This window comes from Sceloporus undulatus, unplaced genomic scaffold (assembly GCF_019175285.1).
Source record: "Sceloporus undulatus isolate JIND9_A2432 ecotype Alabama unplaced genomic scaffold, SceUnd_v1.1 scaffold_16, whole genome shotgun sequence".
Lineage (NCBI taxonomy): Eukaryota > Metazoa > Chordata > Lepidosauria > Squamata > Phrynosomatidae > Sceloporus > Sceloporus undulatus.
The window spans coordinates 662,445-681,174 of record NW_024802938.1 but is presented as its reverse complement, the minus strand read 5'-3'; the positions used below and the strand labels follow the sequence as shown (position 1 = coordinate 681,174).

Below are 18,730 nucleotides of genomic sequence, written 5' to 3'. Positions count from 1 at the left end.
GGATTGTGCATACACCATTATTCTGCACAAATACAAAAATAGATACTGGCACAAAACTCAATTGCTATACTAGCTGAAGTCCTTGGGTTGCTCATAAATTTCCAATAGCACTCCAAATTTCAATGCACTCCAAAAATTTTTACTCCTCCACACACTAGCTGAATCAGAATACATTATACACATAAGTAAAGATATTGCCTGCCTTTGCATGATTTATTATACTAGTCAAAGCATACAACGTTCACTAATGCAGGTAATATTTAACTTTGTCTACACACAGCTTTACTTGCTATTTCTGCCCTATAAATCATTTTTAGTTATAACTTACACTCTTGTTTGTGGGGAAAAAAACCTCAAGATGTAAAAAAAAACTTCTTGCAATTCAGATATGCTAGTCAACTACAGCAGGTCTGTACAAGTTGTATCTGTTCAGCTGAACGCTGCTCTTTAGCAATATTAGTCTGGCCAACCAGGGACTTGGTAGAGCTCCTGTATCTGAGCTCTCTCTGAGGCTGCAGAGACTGAGCACTTGGCAGGACACAATATATCAGTATTGATAAATTATTAGTATTGATAATAAGTGCTGATAAATTATTTAAGCATAGAGGTATGGTGAAAGTGTATTGTCATCTGATCGTTATATATAACTTAATTTTTTTTCCTCCTGTGTTTTTCTCTCATATGTCTAAGTCATTGCATATGTGAATTTCCATTGGTACTCATTTTTGGAATTGCCACTTCTCCAATGATCATCCATAAATTACTTCCTCATTCAGTTTCCTCTTTGCTATGCATAGAGCTCTTCCAGTCTCTGTCTTGCAAAGAGCATTTGACTAAAGTAATTGACAAGGTAATTGTCTTTATTTAATTAGAAAGCAAAATATGTATTTTATGAAATGATGAAGTATAGTAGAAGTCAAACTTGCTACAATTATTTGTTATTGAAGAAGCAGTCTTTCTTAATATGCTGGAAGCATTTTGGGGCAGTGGAGGCACGCTGCTGAATACGCAGTATATACAGTCATTTCAGTGAAAATCTGTATATGAGTTTGCTGGAGAATTATTATATAGGAAATGGTAATGCTTCTGATATTTAATGAATTACAATTACCTCCCTGTGGGATAAAATGCGTTTTAACATAGAATGCTAAAAGCAGTAAAGATGAATACTGTAATAGTACTAGTATGTAGTCATGTGCTGTAATTCAAATCATGTGACAAATGGAAAGAGGTATGGGGTTTTGATAAATGCTTTGTCTGATTTTTTAAAAGCAGTTTAACAGAGTGCTTAATTTGGCAAGACAGTTCAGTGCTTGCTTAACTCATTTATTCAGTTCCAGAGTGGGATTTGAAATTCTTGCTTTTGACTTAATTACAGTAGTTGTCTATTGTGAAACACCAGAATGAGGCAAACTAGATATTTAAGTAAATTACAAAATTAAATTATATATGTTTCTGTCTTAATAGCTATATAACAATTTGCTTTTGCTATACCTATTTATGGTTCTACTGTCAAGGGAATACAGTTGGCCCTCTACATTTGCAGCTTTGACTTTTGTGGGTTTGATTATTCATGGATTTGATTAATGTATTTTATCTAGGAATCTTCAGGTCTTCCAGTGAAACTCTGTGGCCACATTTTACCAGATGTTGCACTGGAAGACCTAGAGATTTATAAGAGAACACTTCTGTAGGCATTTGTAGCTCCTCCAGCATAATTCTGTCTTCAACCTCTGGCAGATATTGATCATAGAGTTGTGTTGGAGAACCCAGAGAATCCTAGAGAGGTGTTCTCATAGGTAAACAAATAGTGTTTTTTTTTAATTTGCATTTTTCCATTTTCATGGTGGCCCTGTGCCCCTAACCCCAGTGAATGTGGATGGCTCACTGTACTTGCTAAATTGATTTGTCCACTACTGAACCCATATGCATTTTCAAAGATTCGGGAACATATTCTAGGACAGTGCTTCTCAGGCATTTTGATGTGGGGGACCAGCAATAATTCTCCAGTATGCCAGGTATTGGCATCATATTTGTGCCCACTGGCTACAATGGTTTCTTTCTTTCCTGGAAACTTATCAGGAACTGGCAGTGAATGCCTTGGAGACTAACAGTGTTCTGGGGCAATTTTAGCACTTTGAGTTGCATTTCCTTTATGTGAGTTTTCAACCATTGGTCCTAGTGATGTTTTGGGCTTCAATTCCCAGAAGCCCTATCAAGCATGATGAGTAGCCAAGATTCTGGGAGTGGAAGTTCAAAACATGGACGTGCCCAAAACATACTGTGGGGAAGTATTGATGAGTGTCTGCTGTTTTTGAGATTCCAATTGAGAAAACCGCATAAGCTTTGGATTTCATTGACAACCATTTTAAAACAATTGTTATGTATTCTTATCTCATAAAGAAATAATGTATTCATCTTTACTTTTCTCTGTTTCAGCTTCTTCTGACAAGTCAATTTCCCTTTAAACTTAGTGAGAAAGTTCTGCAAGTGCTAATAAACATATTTTTGTATCATGATTTTTCTGTTCAGAACTTCATTAAGGGATTTCAGGTAAGCAGAGATTAGAACTGCTGACTAACTTTGAAAGTTATTGTGGTGTATAACTTTCCATTCTCACAATGAGGTGGTATGTCTGTTTCTTGATCATACCACTGCAGATTGGAGTTCATGTGGTTGAATACACCTGCAGACAAGGAAATTCTGTGCATGTAACAAAATGGACATGGAAGAAGAAAGATGAGTCAGAAGACTTTCCTCTGACATCTAATTGTCCATGTGCAGAGCATTTCCCCCCCTATAGTCACTATTATAAGTCATCATCAGAAACTGCAAACAGCAACTGAGGTGGTAAACCTTGAAGTGGAATTTTGTGATCATCACTAGACTTGCCTTAATAGGCTAAACTTTGGGCAGCCACTGTGCTAGGAGGAAGAAGAGCCTTCTCTCTTTTACCCTCTATTTCCGGGAGGGTGGTAGATGAGTGCCCGCAGCTAACACTGTGGAAAGGCAGGTGGTGGTCATTGATGCCATCAGCAATCTCTGCCTGCCCTGGAGTGATCCTCCACTCAGCTGCTCTGGACTGTACTTGCAGAGTGTTGGCTACAGCAGCCAAGAACCTCACCTTTGCCTTGTGAAAATGTGTCAGAAGACTCATATTTTGATTTGATTTCAGATATCTTGATTTCAGTAAGGCCTTTGACAAAGTTCCCCATGATATTCTTGCAAACAAACTTGTAAAATGTGGGCTAGACAAGGCAACTGTTACATGGATTTGTAATTGGTTGACTGGCCGAAGCCAAAGAGTACTCAATAATGGCTCTTTTTCATCCTGGGGAGAAGTGACCAGTGGGGTCCCACAGGGCTCTGTCCTGGGCCGAGTGCTATTCAACATCTTTATCAATGACTTGGAGGACAAAATTGGGGGCATACTTATCAAATTTGCAGATGACACCAAATTAGGGGGAGTAGCTAACACCCCAGAGGAAAGGATCAAGACCTGAACAGACTAGAAAACTGGGCCATAGCTAACAAAATGAAATTCAACATGGAGAAAAGTAAGGTACTGCACTTAGGGCGAAAAAACGAAAAGCACAGATATAGGATGGAGGACACCTGGCTGAATGAAACTACGTGTGAAAGGGGTCTAGGAGTCCATGTAGACCATAAGTTGAACATGAGTCAACAATGTGATGCGGCAACTAACAAGGCCAATGCAATTTTAGGCTGCATCAATAGAAGTATAGTGTCTAGATCAAGGGAAGTCATAGTGCCACTATATTCTGTTCTGGTCAGGCCCCACCTGGAATATTGTGTCCAGTTCTGGGCACCACAATTCCGAAAGGACATTGAGAAACTGGAGTGTGTCCAAAGGAGAGTAACTAAAATAGTGAAAGGTCTGGAAACCATGCCCTACGAGGAATGACTTAGGGAGCTGGGGATGTTTAGCCTGGAGAAGAGAAGGTTAAGAGGTGATATGATAGGCCTGTTTAAATATTTGAAAGGATGTCATATTGAGGAGGGAGCAAGCTTGTTTTCTGCTGCTCCAGAGACTAGGACCAGGAGCAATGGATGCAAGCTACAGGAAAAGAGATTCCACCTCAACATTAGGAGGAACTTCCTGACAGTAAGGGCTGTTCGACAGTGGAACACACTCTCTCGGAGTGTAGTGGAGTCTCCTCCCTTGGAGGTCTTCAAGCAGAGGCTGGATGGCCATCTGTTGGGGATGCTTTGATTGTGATTTCCTGCATGGCAGAATGGGGTTGGACTGGATGGCCCTTGTGGTCTCTTCCAACTCTATGATTCTATGATATTTTCATCAGTGTACCATAAAAACAAAAACTGGCAGAAAAAGTTTATCTCCTCTTTTGGTATGTTAAAGCAGGTTAGCAAAGTATCTCATTGGCCATATTTTGCTACAGTAATTATATGCTTTGAAAACTGATTGTAAATTTTGGCACAAAAAATAAGACATTTTTGGAATACCAAGAAAAATTGAAAAGTTATACAGGGAAAACATTTTAGTTGTGATTCATAATCACATGCTGTCTCTGGTATAGACAGAAGTGGGTGGTAAACAAATAACTTGAAATATGTGTAAAAGACATGAAGGGGAATCTTTACTCTCTCTAACTTGCTGACAGGAGTAATTGCATCATCAGAGAGGCACTAATTGATTTTTTCCCAAATTCAATGAGCAATACAAAACAAAGTGAAAAAGCATAAAAATGAAGCAAGTGGCTCTGGTTTTCTCTTGTGCAAGCAGGCTGCCCCATTTATTTAAATGGAAACAGCAGATCATCACTGTGTATGTTTCTGCAGCTATTAAATCACCGAGGAAGCTGCTACAGGCATCACAGCTTTTTGCAAGTAATCAAGTTTTTGAATTTAGACCAGATTGTTCAGATCTAATTTCTAGTTTAACTGGGGATTAGGTATGAGTCTCACAGTCCTAAAATGAAAAAAAGTATTTGTTTGAGTAATATCACACTGGAGGTGGAATTAACAGGAAGTGTTTATGCAAAATGATAAATCTAGTAAACTGCTGAAGTAAAGTGCCTTTAGAACAGTCTTTCAACAGAATTAAAGAGAAGTTTGATGATATGTGTTTCTGTAGGATAATGTACAGTCTGCCCGTGGCTTACGCGGGGGATCCGTTCCGGAACCCCCCCCCCCCCCCGCGGAACACAAATACCATGCATGCTCAAGACCCATTCAAGTGAATGGGGCTCGTGCATGCGGCAGTGTGGCAGCATGGCAGTGCACGCACGTGCCATGGGTGCGTGCCCCAGGTATCTAAATGGGAAGCCCCACCCCTTGCGCCCCGTGCACTCCCGCACAACTTTCAGCATATGCTGAAAGCCACATATAGCGCATATGATGCGGGCACGCTGTATATGTATTTTCAGTAACATTTCAGTATCTCTAAATATGCCACAGATTTTGATCTCTGTCTGCAGTAAAGTATACAGTTGGCACTCCACATCCACGATTTAACCATCCACAGCTTCAAAAATATTTTAAAAAACTATAAATTCCAAAAAGTAGATGTTGATTTATATAAGGGACACCATTACTGTCCCATTGTATTTAATGGGACTTCAGCATCCACAGATTTTGGTATCCATAGGGGGTCCTAGAACCAAACCCTATCAGATATCAAGGGCCCACTGTATTAGTAGACCTGTTTAATCAGTAATCCATTTTGTGGAACTTGTGGCATATTGGAAATGCAATTCATTATTAATTTAAGGATTGAATCAGAATATGTAAGTTTTGAAAGTACTGCGGATCTCAGAATCATTATACATTATGACTACACCTTGAGTCTCCCTTAAGCCGCTCTGATAGCCTTGGCTGAAGAGTGGGGTATAAATAAATAAATAAATTATTATTATTATTATTATTATTATTATTATTATTATTATTATTTGGAAATCCAAAATCTGAAATACTACATAATCTAAAATTGTTCACCTGGGTGACTGAGATGGTGACACCTTTATTTTCTGATGGTTCAGTGTATACAGTACAAACTTTGTTTCACGCACAAAATTATTAAAAATACTGTTCATAAAATTATCTTCAGGTTATGTGAAGGTAACATGAAACATACATGAATGTCATGTTTAGACTTGGGCCCCTTCTCCAACATATCACATTATATACATGCAAATATCCCCAAATCCAGTAAACTCCAAAATCAAAAACACTCCTGGTCCCAAACATTTTGCATAAGGCCTCTACTTTGTTTCTACAGCTGTGTCTTTTGGAGCATTTTTATTCCCAGCCACTCAGTGTGCTATGCTGTGAACCTCAGGAAGCTAAGAAGAGAGTTAATGTTTTATCACACAGTCAGTGTGAAAATATTCGAAGACTGCCATCTTTTAGAAGGTAAAAAATGAAAATATGCTGCCGTATAAAAACATGTATTCAGTTGATAAAATTTGCATGTATATAACTATAGTCAACCCTCCGTTTTGGGGGGTATCCGTTCTGGGCCTACCCCCCCCCCACAAAAATGGAAACTCGCAGATATTCAAGTCCCATAGGGTTTAATGGGGGCACGTGCCCACGAACGGCTATGGGCGCACGCTTCAGGCGCCCCCCCCTCATTTTAACCCCGTCCGTTTGCTCCTTGCGTGTAAGCGAGGGTGGTGGATCTGAAGTCCATGCAAACGGAGGGGCAACTGTACATGTGAACCTGATAATTGTGCATGATATTATCTTAGGCTGGGAGTTTGCATGTGTACTGCATAGATCCAACTGTAGAACCTGACATCTTCTAGCCTAAAAATGGACGTATTTTATTCAGGCTCTCCCATGTCTGGGGGACACGTTGTATATACAACTTGAGGAATCTCAGCACTAGTTGTTGTGCTGAAGAAGCAAGCTGCATTTTAATTTGAAAATTGATTTGCCTTTGTAACAGCATGTAATCAGAAGTGCTGTCGGCACAAACATATAAATTCTGAAGGAATGGCAAGAGAAACAGAGAGGTGATAGGGGTTTGTTTAATAGTTAAAGATACCCTGGTGGGATACCCCAACCTTCTTGCTGAAGAAGTCTCCAATGGTCTGTTCTATTGCAATGCCTGACAGTAAAAAAAAACAAACAGCTCCGGCAGTGGCTTTTTTGGTACTTCCCTTCCTTGGCAGACAGTGGCCGCTTCTCTGCTGCACCAGAAAAGCCTCAAAGGGCCACTGTAGTTCCTTTTTTCCATCCAGGCATTGCAAAAGGCCTCCAGAGAGAGTAGAGTGTTGGTGCTACTTCTGTGTTCTCTTCAGAGGGACAAAGATCTTACCTCTCTCTGCTGTACTTCTTTCACCACTGTACCTCTAGTACAGAAAGGCAGGTTTTTCTTTACTTTATTATATGTGTGTGATATTGCAATAAATCCAAGCAAAAGTCTCCCATCCATCCCACTATTAAAACAGTAGGTACTTCAAAATAGGAAAATTAGCTTTTGCTCTCTACAAAATGAGTTGTGCAAAGAAAATGAGAGCTTCTTACACAGCATCATTCAAGCTAAAAGTGATTGAATATACAAAGGAAATTTATGGAAAGTTATAAAGTTATAGAAATTAATCACTGCTAGTTCTCTGGCACTGTTTTCTTTTGCTTCATCTTTTAGAACCAATGGCGGGGTACAGACCGCCGCTTTGCGGCGCTCTGCCGCCGCCGCCAGAAGGTCCGCGGGGGAGCCGGAGCCTTCAGACGGCCCGACTCCTGCGCGGACCGAAAAAAGAAGCTCCAAAATGGAGCTTCTTTTTGCGTCGCATTTGCGACGTAGCGAGGCGCCAGGGGCGCGCTCGCTACGTCAGCAGCGGCGCGACACGTCTGGACGCTAAGCGTCCGATACGCAAAGATGGCGGCGCCCATGTAGAAAGGGCGCCGCCATCTTGTACGGACGGAGTCCGTACTAGGCCCAGGGGCGTCTAAAAGAGACGCCCCTTTTTTAAAATGGGACGTCCGGAGGACGTCCCAAATGCCGGTTTAGAAAGCCCTTTTGTTACACATCCCTAAGTTTTACCCTCGACTTATCTAAGAGTCATATCAAAATCCAAGATTTTGGCCCCCAAACCTGCGGTCGACTTATACATGAGTATATACGGTATATCTGCCCATCAAATAGGCAGAAGGCATACATTGGTACCTTAGAGCAGTAAATGCTTTTCTAGCAGGGGCCAGAGTAAGATTATGAAAGTAATGATCTAACCCAAACAATGTCTTATACAATGGGTACCAAAAAGAAGAGTTCGGGAGTGCAAGAAGATCAGCCCATTTGGAAGCAATATAAATTTTCTCTTTAATCAGTTGCTTGACTCTACGGGTGGCATAATTTGGAAGTGAGTCCACATTAATCTCATAGCTCTGTTATATTGTTCTAACTATAGATACTCAGGAGCTTGGAGAATTAAGAGATATTTGTTCTAAAAAACATTTTTGGGGAGCCTGGAATCACTCATGGATAACAACTTTAGCTAGTAGAAGGCAAGAGCAGTATGTGTACCAGCTTGAAGAGTAGTTTGGCTTGTTTCAGGGGTACACTTAGGGATTCTGAATGGCCATCAGTAAGTAAATAAAGCAGATAATTAGATAATAAGTACAGTTGCTTGAGAGTGGGGAAATACTTCATAGCTGAAAGTGTTCTAGGTGTACCTGGTGGTAAGCAACGAAAAAGTGGGTTTAAGGGAAGGTGGGGGGGGGGGCTGAGGACAATAAAAAGAGTAAGATGGGAAGGCCCTGGGGTCTCTGATACAGTGAATTCAAGTTAAAATGAGCTAGGCAAGATTTCATGCGTGGCCCTGTGATTTCAGTGTGAAACATTCAGAAAAAAGATCCAGAACAGTATTACAGTAGTCACTAAGGTCCAAAACACACTGCAGAAATAATCCAGTTTGAGACTGCTTTTACTGCCCTGGCTCAGTGCTAGGGAATCCTGGGAATTGTAGTTTATTGTGGCACCAGAGCTCTCTGACACAGAAGGCTAAATGTCTCACAAAACTACAGTTCTCAGAATTGTCTAGCATTGAGCCAGGGCAGTTAAAGCAGTCTCAAATTGGATTATTTCTGCAGTGTGTTTTGGACCATAAGTGGTTTCATTTGTGGTCGTGTATCCTTTGCGCCAATGTATGTAGCAGTTTGAATGTTAGACTACATAGAGACCAGGGTTTGAATCTTCACTCAGCCTTGGGCAAGGTAAAAGCATCTTTGAACACATCTTGCCAAGAAAACCCTGTGATAGCTTCACCTTTAGGCTTGCCATAAATCAGAAATGACTTGAAGTCACACAACAAAATCTTTTAGTGTTACTAGTTAATGCAACCACATTTTTTTTCAACCAGTGGATCATTAATCAGTGCTTTTGTTAAACAGACTTTCATTTACTGGTACTGTCCTGAGAATTATAAGTCACCTTCCCTTTCACAAAGAGATTCTAACCTAACCAACAACTCATTGTTTTCCATGCATGAACATATATGTTTACAAGAATATTGTGCAAACACATGCACTTGCCAATACAGTTTGAAAAGAAAATGTTCTTGTCTTTCAATGGTCAAGGGTAGACTTATGTACCTTCCCTATTGTAACTTGCCTCACCTTCTTCTGTTCCCCTTCATTCTTCATTATGAGCTTTCTGTCATTGCTATTAATCATTGTAGTCTTTCTGAAATCATCTTAGTTTGTTTAAATCTCAGAAGAGGCTGCCTGCTGTTCTCTCTCTCAAATGCCACAGCAGTGGCAGTTGGGATGGAGGGAGGACCTCTCACCACCTGCTGGGACCACGGCACAGTGGACCAGCACCTAGTACATGAACTCGAGTTTCAAAATATTATCAAATACAGTCGGCCCTAGGTATCTGCGGGGGTTCCATTCCGGACCCGACTTGCTGATACCAAAATGGGCAGATGCTCAAGTTCCAACGACCCCAATGGCCACACCGCCATTAGAAACAATGAGACTGAAGTCTTCCCTCCCCCCTCGCCTACAAGGCTTCAGTCCCGGACTTGGCATCAGGGGCGGAGGCTGGAACCCCGTTGGCCAGAAGGAGCTGGTGCCAGGACCAAGGATCCCCCTGCCCCCAGGTCCAACACCTCAAGACCCTCATGCCAGCTCCAGCTCCCTCTCGCTGATGGGGCTCCAGCCTCTGCCCCCGAAGCCAAGCCTGGGGCAGAAGCCTAGGAGAGGGAGGGAGGAAAGGAAGATGGGAGGGAAGGAGGACTTCTTTGTCCCCAATGGTTGTGCAGCTGTGTGCATGCACTGCATTGGGAACCGTGTGGGCTTGCTCTTTGCGGATGCTCAAATCTGCAGATGGCAAGTCCGTGGATACTTAGGCCCCACTGTAATTTTCTGAAGCAAAATCTCTTTGAAAAGAAGATTATACACATTTTGAAACTAGCCTTTTCCTTTCCTTTCTTTAGGTTTGTTGAAAGGCAGGTATCAAACCAGCAGACCGTACTGCTGACAGATGACAGAGGCTTAAAGGTAACTTTTAAAATTAAAACATCTAAACAATTCATCTTCCAGATAACTGTAATATTTCTATGTAAAGCAATGTGATACTAAAAAGTACATTATTTTGCATTTTACATTCAATAATTTCAGCCTAAACTATGCAAGATTACTGTATATACTCATATATAAGTCTAGAAATTTTAGTCAAAAAATTGTCCCCCAAAAACCTGAGTCGATTTATCCACAGGTCAGTGTAAGTACTGTACAGTACTTTAACTCTTATTTTAAGAAAATGAACGATCCCTTGGTGAAAGGCAAACATGTAATCCGTCCAGGAATCACTGACCCCTCTCTACTTTCTCATCCGTCCATCCTTTATTTTGAGCACAAACAGTTACACCTACTGGAATACTGTAGGTTACTTGGCATTGTTTTCCTTTGCTCCATCCTTTAGATCAATGGTCCTAAGTGCAGTACCTTACATTTCTCCGTGTTGAATTTCATTTTGTTACCTATGGCCCAGTTTTCTAGTCTGTTCAGGTCATTTTGAATCTTGATCCTGTCCTCTGGGGTATTAGCTACTCCCCCTAATTTGGTGTCATGGTTCTGTTTGACATAAACAGAAAAAAAAAAACAGTACAGTCCTCCTCCCCTATCCATGGATTTTTTTATCCATGAATTCAAGTATACACAGCTTGAAACTATTCCAAAAATATATAAATTCCAAATAGCAAACCTTGATTTTGCCATTTTATATAAAAGACAGAATTTTACTATGCCTTTGCATATAATACAATTTGAGCATTCACAGATTTGGCTATCCACAGGGGTCCTGGAACCAAACCCCAGTGGATACCAAGGGCCCACTGTATTGTTTATTGTTTTCAAGCCAGTTTCAACTTACAGTGTAGCTGTGAATGAGAGATCTCCAAGACAACCTCTCCTCAGTAACTGCTTAGGTCTTAAAAACTTCGGGCTCTGGCTTTTTTCATTAAGTCTGCCCACCTGTGATATTTCCATCTTTTCCTACAATCTCCCATTATCAGTTCTAATGACTCATGTTGTCTCATAATGTGGCCAGTATATTACTGTAGTCATTTTGGCAGTCCATGGTATCTGTAAAACTGTCCTCTGGCACCATATTTCAGATGAGTTGATTTCTCTTCTTGTCAGCTTTCTTCACTATCTAGCTTTCACAACCATACATAGAAATGAGAAATATTATGGTATGGATAATCTTGACCTCGTTATTCAAATTATATATCTTTGGACTTGAGGATCTTATCTTGATCTGGCCTCAGCTCCAGGGATTTTTGGATGAAATGGATTATTCAGGCCTGGTTAAGGGACAGAAACAGCTTTGATGGCCTTGGTGGATGACAGGAAGAATGTGACTCTGTTGGTTCTGCTGGATCTCTGAGCAGCTTTCAGTATCATTGATCATGGTATCCTGAGCTGCCTCATTGGGATGGGAATTGGAGGCATTACTTTACAGTGGCTCCATTTGTTGTTGATGGGCAAACGCAGAAGCTGGTGCTGGCAGACTCCTGAATATTGTAAATAGCATGGGGGACATGGAATTTTGTCATGCAGTGCTATCAATAGGCAGATGACACCCAGCTGTACTACTTTCCATCTCAATCCAAGCATGCTGGTGCTTGTCATCAGTAATGGTGATGAGAGCAAACAAATTGAAACGTAATCTAGACAAGGCAGAGGTGCTCCTGGTCATTTGAAAGACAAGGCAGAGAGTGGGGATTCAGTCGGTGTTAAATGAAGTTAAAATCCTAGAATCATAGAGTTGGAAAAGACCACAAGGGCCATACAGTCCAACCCCATTCTGCCATGCAGGAACTCACAATCAAAGCATCCCTGACAGATGGCCATCCAGCCTCTGTTTAAAGACCTCCAAGGAAGGAGACTCTACTACACTCCGAGGAAGGAATCTGTTCCACTGTCGAATAGCCCTTACTGTCAGGAAGTTCCTCCTAATGTGGAAGTGGAATCTCTTTTCCTGTAGCTTGCATTCATTGTTTCAGGTCCTAGTCTCTGGAGCAGCAGAAAACAAGCAGGGAGTGTTCTGTACAGAAGGAGGATAGGTCGGGTTGGGTCTAGTTGGCCTCCTTTCCTCAACCAGGACTGGAATTCACAGTTAAGTACAGAATGTCCGTATACTGTATAAAAGACTGGCACCTCACCACCACCTGACCTGATAGTTCTAGTGTGGTATAGACATTGGGATGGTAGACACAGACTGGAGTGACCAGGACTCATATATCTGTGAAGTTATCTTCGGACATGTACTACTAGTCAGCCTAAATTGCTTCAAAGATTTGTTTCAAAGATAAAAATAGTGATGTTGGGCCATGTTCATTCCCAGAGAGAGCACACACACCTTAGTTCTAACCCTAGTATACATATTTCTGGGAAGTTAACCAACTTCAATCAATCTATTAGCAATGAAAATATTATTGTAGCTGTGGCTTGAAAGGGGAATAGTAGTAAGCATACTCGAAAAATACACAAGATAAATTAACCTCCTTTCTTTATTTTAAAAATATATATTCAGAGGCTCCCTCAGGATCTGCCACTTTAAAACACATACAACAAAAGAAATCTCCAATAAGATACTATCAGAGTTTCCTTTGAGGAAAAGGAAGAATGGTTTAGAATTAGAGAATTAGGGGACATGTGTAAAATCAGGAATAGTTGAATTGAATTTGTGCTCTCTATTCTCTTATTTTGGGCTGCCTCACCTGCTACTAAAAATTAATACCGTATATGTGTATTTGAAAACTTTAAAAAGGGAGAGCATTGTTTTCTTGAGACATTGCCCAGGCAAAGTATTCTATGTCATGATAATTCTGAACCATGGGGTTTTTTTTATTTAAAAATATGGTTTACAGTGGAGAAGTACATATCTTGCTATGGAAATGTGTTTGGTGCTTCAGTGCCAAGTTTGAGACAAAAGCGGATAGGAAGACAAGAAAAAAAAATCAAGTGACACAACCAGTGTTAGACACAATCTCTTATCAGGTTGTCATAATTCTGCATTTAAACTTGTGAAAGCAGCCTCTGTGTATGGTGCACAAAATAAATTAAATCTTCCTTATGTTATTTATTTAATAAAAATATTTCTGTTTTCCTTGTCTGGCAAGAATTGTATCTCAAAGCAATTAATATGATACAGAATTTGAAAACAAATCAGTAAACAATTAATCAACAATTATGCAATAGCAATAGAGTATAGACTGTTGTTTTTCTGCTAGACTGACAAAGAGAATCTAAGGCCCGTTATAAACGGGCACCCTAGGACAGACTCAGTCCGTGCTAGGGTTAGAAAGGGGCGTCTCTTCCTGACGCCCCTAACCCTACCACGGACTGAGTCCGTAATAAATGGCGATGGCCGTTCCACACGGCCGCTGCCATCTTGATGTAACGGACGCTCTGCGTCCGCACGTCATGCCCCGGAAATGACACCGCGAGTCCGTGACTAGCACCTCGCGGCGTCTTTTCCAGGGAGCAAGAAGGAGTGTGATTTTCATGCTCCTTCTTTGCTGCATCTGGGAACCGCGCCGTTTGGCTGCTGCGGTTCCTGGATGCAGCAACCGATGGCGGCAGCAGACCGCCGCATTTCGGCGGTCTGTAACCTGCCTAAGTTTGCTTACTCATGTGAACAACAGTCCATGAATGTGCCCTTTCTGTTCACCTCATGTACAACAATTCATTACTTCCTCTTTAGCACCAGCTGTGATTTTCTGATTCAGCTATAAAGGAGATTTCGGTTAACTTAATGGAGAGGTATCACTGAAATGCAACAAGTATATGGAGGAAAGATAAAAGTGCAAGACATACCAGTAGTTTGTTGTCATGTGTAAACCAGTCCACTCACTGAATAGACATGCCTCTGGTAAGCTTGCTTATGATCCTTGCAGCCAGTCCAACACAGTACCTATTTACTGAGAAGTAACAACTGAATTTAGTAAGATTTACCCTCAGTTTTAGATTCTTACTTATGTGATCGACAAAATTGTGAATGTTAGCAAAGCAGATGGTGGTACTGAAAGAGACATGAATTCCTGGCTGCTGGAAGTAAAGAAAGCTTTCTAGGTAAAAAAACTATCAAACCAAACAGAAGACACTGCTCCCCCAACAGACACAAGTAATGCAGAATGTTTCTTAAAAGACTTAAATCTAATATGCATTAAAATGCTGCTCTGCTATCTTAGAAGTGAAGGATTATTTCTGAAAGATCAGCCTCCTCCTCTTTCTAAGTCTGTGGAGATTTGAGTTCATCTTGAACTGCTAGAAATCGTTCATCCATAGAAAGATAAAGTAGAAAACAACAGCAGTAAAAGCACCAATAATTCAATGTTACATTTTTCTAACTTAGAAAAGGATTTTATAAAGCTGAATTAAATCTCCCTTCTTTGGGAATTGACATATTTTATTTCAAAGTTATAACCATGTTTGAGGTTAATGGAAAATCCTGTCAAAACAGCCCAATGCCATCAAACAAAAGAACCTAGTAAAAATTATCTGTCATATGTACCCACAAAATTTAGGGGAAATGTCATACAAATGGATTTTTGCCTTAAATCTGCAAAGCTCTGAAGATCTTGCAAAATGAAATATGTGCAACAGGAGGATATAACCTCAGATTAGATAGTCCTGCTAGACAAGGACAAATGGGCTATCTCTTTAGAAGACTAGCCTCTTCAACTGAGAATTGCAAGCATTATTCCAGAGATTTTGTTATTTTGTGGCACTAGGTTTTCTGGCTCATACAAAAAATATATGTACAAGGAGAAATATTATAAGAGCTTGAAAAGTCACATATTTTTAATTTTATCTTTATAGAAAGCATGGAGAAAAAATGTAGCTTCCAGTCTGTCAGGTGTCAGGAGATAAAGTTTAGCTTCAAATCCATGAGCACCACATATGCCGTAGCTTGTTTAGGTAAAGGTAAAAGTAGTCCCTTGACATGAATATCTTAACTGACTGTAGGGGGTGGTACTCATCTCCATTTCTAAGACAAAGAGTCAGCATTGTCCAAGGACTGCTTTGGCGGTCATGTGGCCAGCATGACTCCACCAAACACTGTTACCTTCCCACTGAGAAGTTGTACCTATTTTTCTACTTGCATTTGCATACTTTCGAACTACAAAGTTGGCAGAAGCTGGGACTAGTGACAGGAGCTCACCCCACCATGCCGCACCCGGGCACCAGCATCTTAACCACTTGAGCCACTGCATCAAGTTAAACTAAAGTTATCTTGAAAACAAACGAGGTTAACTGTGTGCTATGCGCTAGATTTAAGAGATTTATACCTTGCCAATAGCATGAATTACCTGTGCTACATTTGAAGAATGGGTTTATATCCACCAAAGCTCAAGCTAAAATAAAAACCAGTTGGTCTTCAAGGTGCTGGCCACATTATTTTGTTCTCTCTCTCCCCCCCCCCTTTCTTTTTATGGTATAAAAGAAGATCTTATTGGTAAATAATGGTTTGAGTGGGTGTTTCATAATAAAGAAAAGTTTGGTGCTTTATTTAATGTGGAGGCCCTTGATTCATGAAGAACACATTCTTGATATTTGGTATGCTTCCAGTAGGATATATTGTTTCAAGCCTGGAGTTGTAAAGAAGGAAATTTCATATGTTTGCCTAAACAGCTACAGAAAAGGAGCTCTCAAAGGCAGAAGCAGCTAAAGAGAGATCACTCTTGTCTCTCATTATTTGACAGAGTGGGAGGAGAGACCAAAGCCCAAAACAGTTCCCAGCTACAAGCATGTGAAACCAGTTAATTCTCAGGCCCCCTTTATCCTTTGCAATCCCATGCCAGGGTGAATAGTTCAGTGTCTCAGGAAGTGCTTTGGCTGTCTTATTTGCAATAAGATAACCCTCGGAGGCCCATTATAGGCTTTGTCACAATATCTATGAATTGGTTGTAGATTAATGAAACTTTTTCCTTGTGACAGTGTCTTGTGTCCACTACATTGTTGGGATGTTGCCAATCTTTTAAACAGTTTAGATGTTTCCTACTAACCGTTGTGCTAGAAATACTGTCAAACAAGTGATTTCAAATTTTTCATGGAGTCATTCTTTTAGCCCTAATGGTTTTAGGGATCATTGAGCACAAATACTTTGTAAAAGCTTTGAAAATAGTTTAGGATTTTTGCAAAATCCAGAGGCATTTGACATTGTGTCTTTCAGATGTTTAAAACTCAGGTCCTGCCTTTTAGAACCATGACTTAACTATAATTTTACAGTAGTACTGTGAATACTAACCAGGAATCTTCTTTTATTTTCTTTTATTACTTTAGGAAACAGTGCATGTTTTGCTGCAAGACCTGCATACTTTCCATGAAAATTATTTTCCAGTTCTGTGTTGTCTTCATGCTTTCACATCTTCCCTTCCAAAATATCCATTAGGAAAACAAGTGTGTATACTTTTGAGATACTGAATATTTACAGGCCTGCTTCTATTTCACTGTTTATTTATTTCATTCCATTTATTTATTTCTGTCTGTCTTTTTTTTTTAATTGAATGACAAATACCATTCAGTGTATATATCATGTGCATATATATGATCATCTGAAGGCTGTTAGGACTTTGAAATGGAGTATTTGAAGCACTGTAACTGCTCTGGATCATTCTCACTGAAAATTGTTGTTCAGTTGCTGGTGTGGGGTGCGCAGATGTAGGAAATTATATAAACTATATTTTCTAGAGTGAAACTAAGTTTGTTGTATAGTTCTGTCTTCATTTTTTCCCCCTAACCGGCACTCTTCAACTAGCTTATTTGGAAACTGACTCCTCAGCAGAAATACCCACGTTACTTTTAAGGTCTGTGTGGTATGCGTGTTGACTCCCCCATGTTTGATAGCAAGTCCTAAGGACACATTCAGCTTTTGAGGGAAATAATCTTGTAGTAACTTAGCACTTTTTATTGTAAATGTTTTTATATGTTTCTTAAACATTCTTTTCCTTCTACAGATCAGAGAACTGTACTGTGCATGTTTGGAGAAGAAAGTGTGGGAAACAGAAGAGTATGAGTCAGCCATTCAGCTGGTGAGGTAGTCTTCCTTCCATTTTCTTTCTGTATTTAATTTATGTAAAATGCATCCATCTACTATTCAAGTAGACCTTAAGACTCTTTAAAATGTTGCCAAACAGAAGGCTTTTTTTTGTAACTGGCAACATGGTTTCTTGTAGTTAAAATGAATGTTTTTAATTTACACTTCTGTCCTTTATAGTGGGCTTGCCAGATGGAACACAGAGCCAACTCTAATTTTTAATTCATGCTAAATAGTCCTTTGAGAAAACCATTTAGCTATTGAGTTCATTGTGCCCTAATATGTTTTTATCCCCCAATCTTTTTCTTCAAGGAGCTTCACTCTGCAATCACAGCTACCCCACCCTATTTCATGCTGTGAATAACCTTTTCAAATAAGTTAGGCTGAAGAAAAGTGACTGGGTTCTGACTGTGGACACTGAACCCGAGTCTCCCTTTTCTGACACTTTATTTTTTATACCTCTGGCTATCATGGTAGCCGGGTGGTGCTTTTCTCTCCAGATACCAGGTTTTCAATTTCAGATTTGGGCATTTTAGAAGTGTGTACCTTTGATCTTCCCTAGGAAGCCTCCTGTTAATCAAGACGATAGTTCCTTCAAGCAGCAGATACAGGGCTGTAGCAGCAAAGAGAGAGCTTGAAGATATGCAGCCTGCCCTGCATCTTCTAAGCTAGCCCATTGCCATTAGATGCAGTGGAAGACACTGCACCTTCTTCATTGTTGAAGAAAGACTTTACTGACAGTCCAGCTGATAAATATGGAATCCTCCTATGCATTGACCTATTCTTGTTCGTCACTTACATCAGAGGTTGTCAGGATTGATTTAACAGAGGGAGGGGGCCCTCTTCATGTAACTTTCCTATGGTTCTGTAGTGGAGCGGAATTACATGGGAGTCATTTTCTTAAATAGGTTTCTTGTTTTGGATTTGGAATTACAATATGGTGACAGAAAATTATTCATTACCACCAGGTTGGCATTTCTACTAGTAGGCAGTTCTGCCAGATCTATATGGTTGCTTTAGAATTTGAGATGCTTAGTAGAGTTAAAACTGGTTGGATGGTTTAGTATTGTGATTGAAAAGAAATGACAAGTGGAGGAAGCTAAGCAGCCTCCTGTAGCACAGGACTTTTTACAATGAATCCTCACTTTGGTTGCATCTGCACTGCAAAAATAATCATTTGACACCAGTTTAACT

At 40.2% G+C, this 18,730-nt stretch overlaps 1 protein-coding gene across 1 annotated transcript in view; it reads left to right on the top strand.

Moving 5' to 3' along the window:
- Positions 1–18,730, top strand: part of LOC121917363 (origin recognition complex subunit 3-like) — a 61,386-nt gene that overhangs the window by 23,436 nt on the left and 19,220 nt on the right. The window contains exons 8-13 of the mRNA XM_042443268.1: positions 691–850; positions 2,440–2,553; positions 6,260–6,393; positions 10,425–10,488; positions 16,783–16,899; positions 17,457–17,536. Coding sequence (XP_042299202.1) covers positions 691–850; positions 2,440–2,553; positions 6,260–6,393; positions 10,425–10,488; positions 16,783–16,899; positions 17,457–17,536 — 669 coding nt within the window. The remainder of the gene's footprint in view (positions 1–690; positions 851–2,439; positions 2,554–6,259; positions 6,394–10,424; positions 10,489–16,782; positions 16,900–17,456; positions 17,537–18,730) is intronic.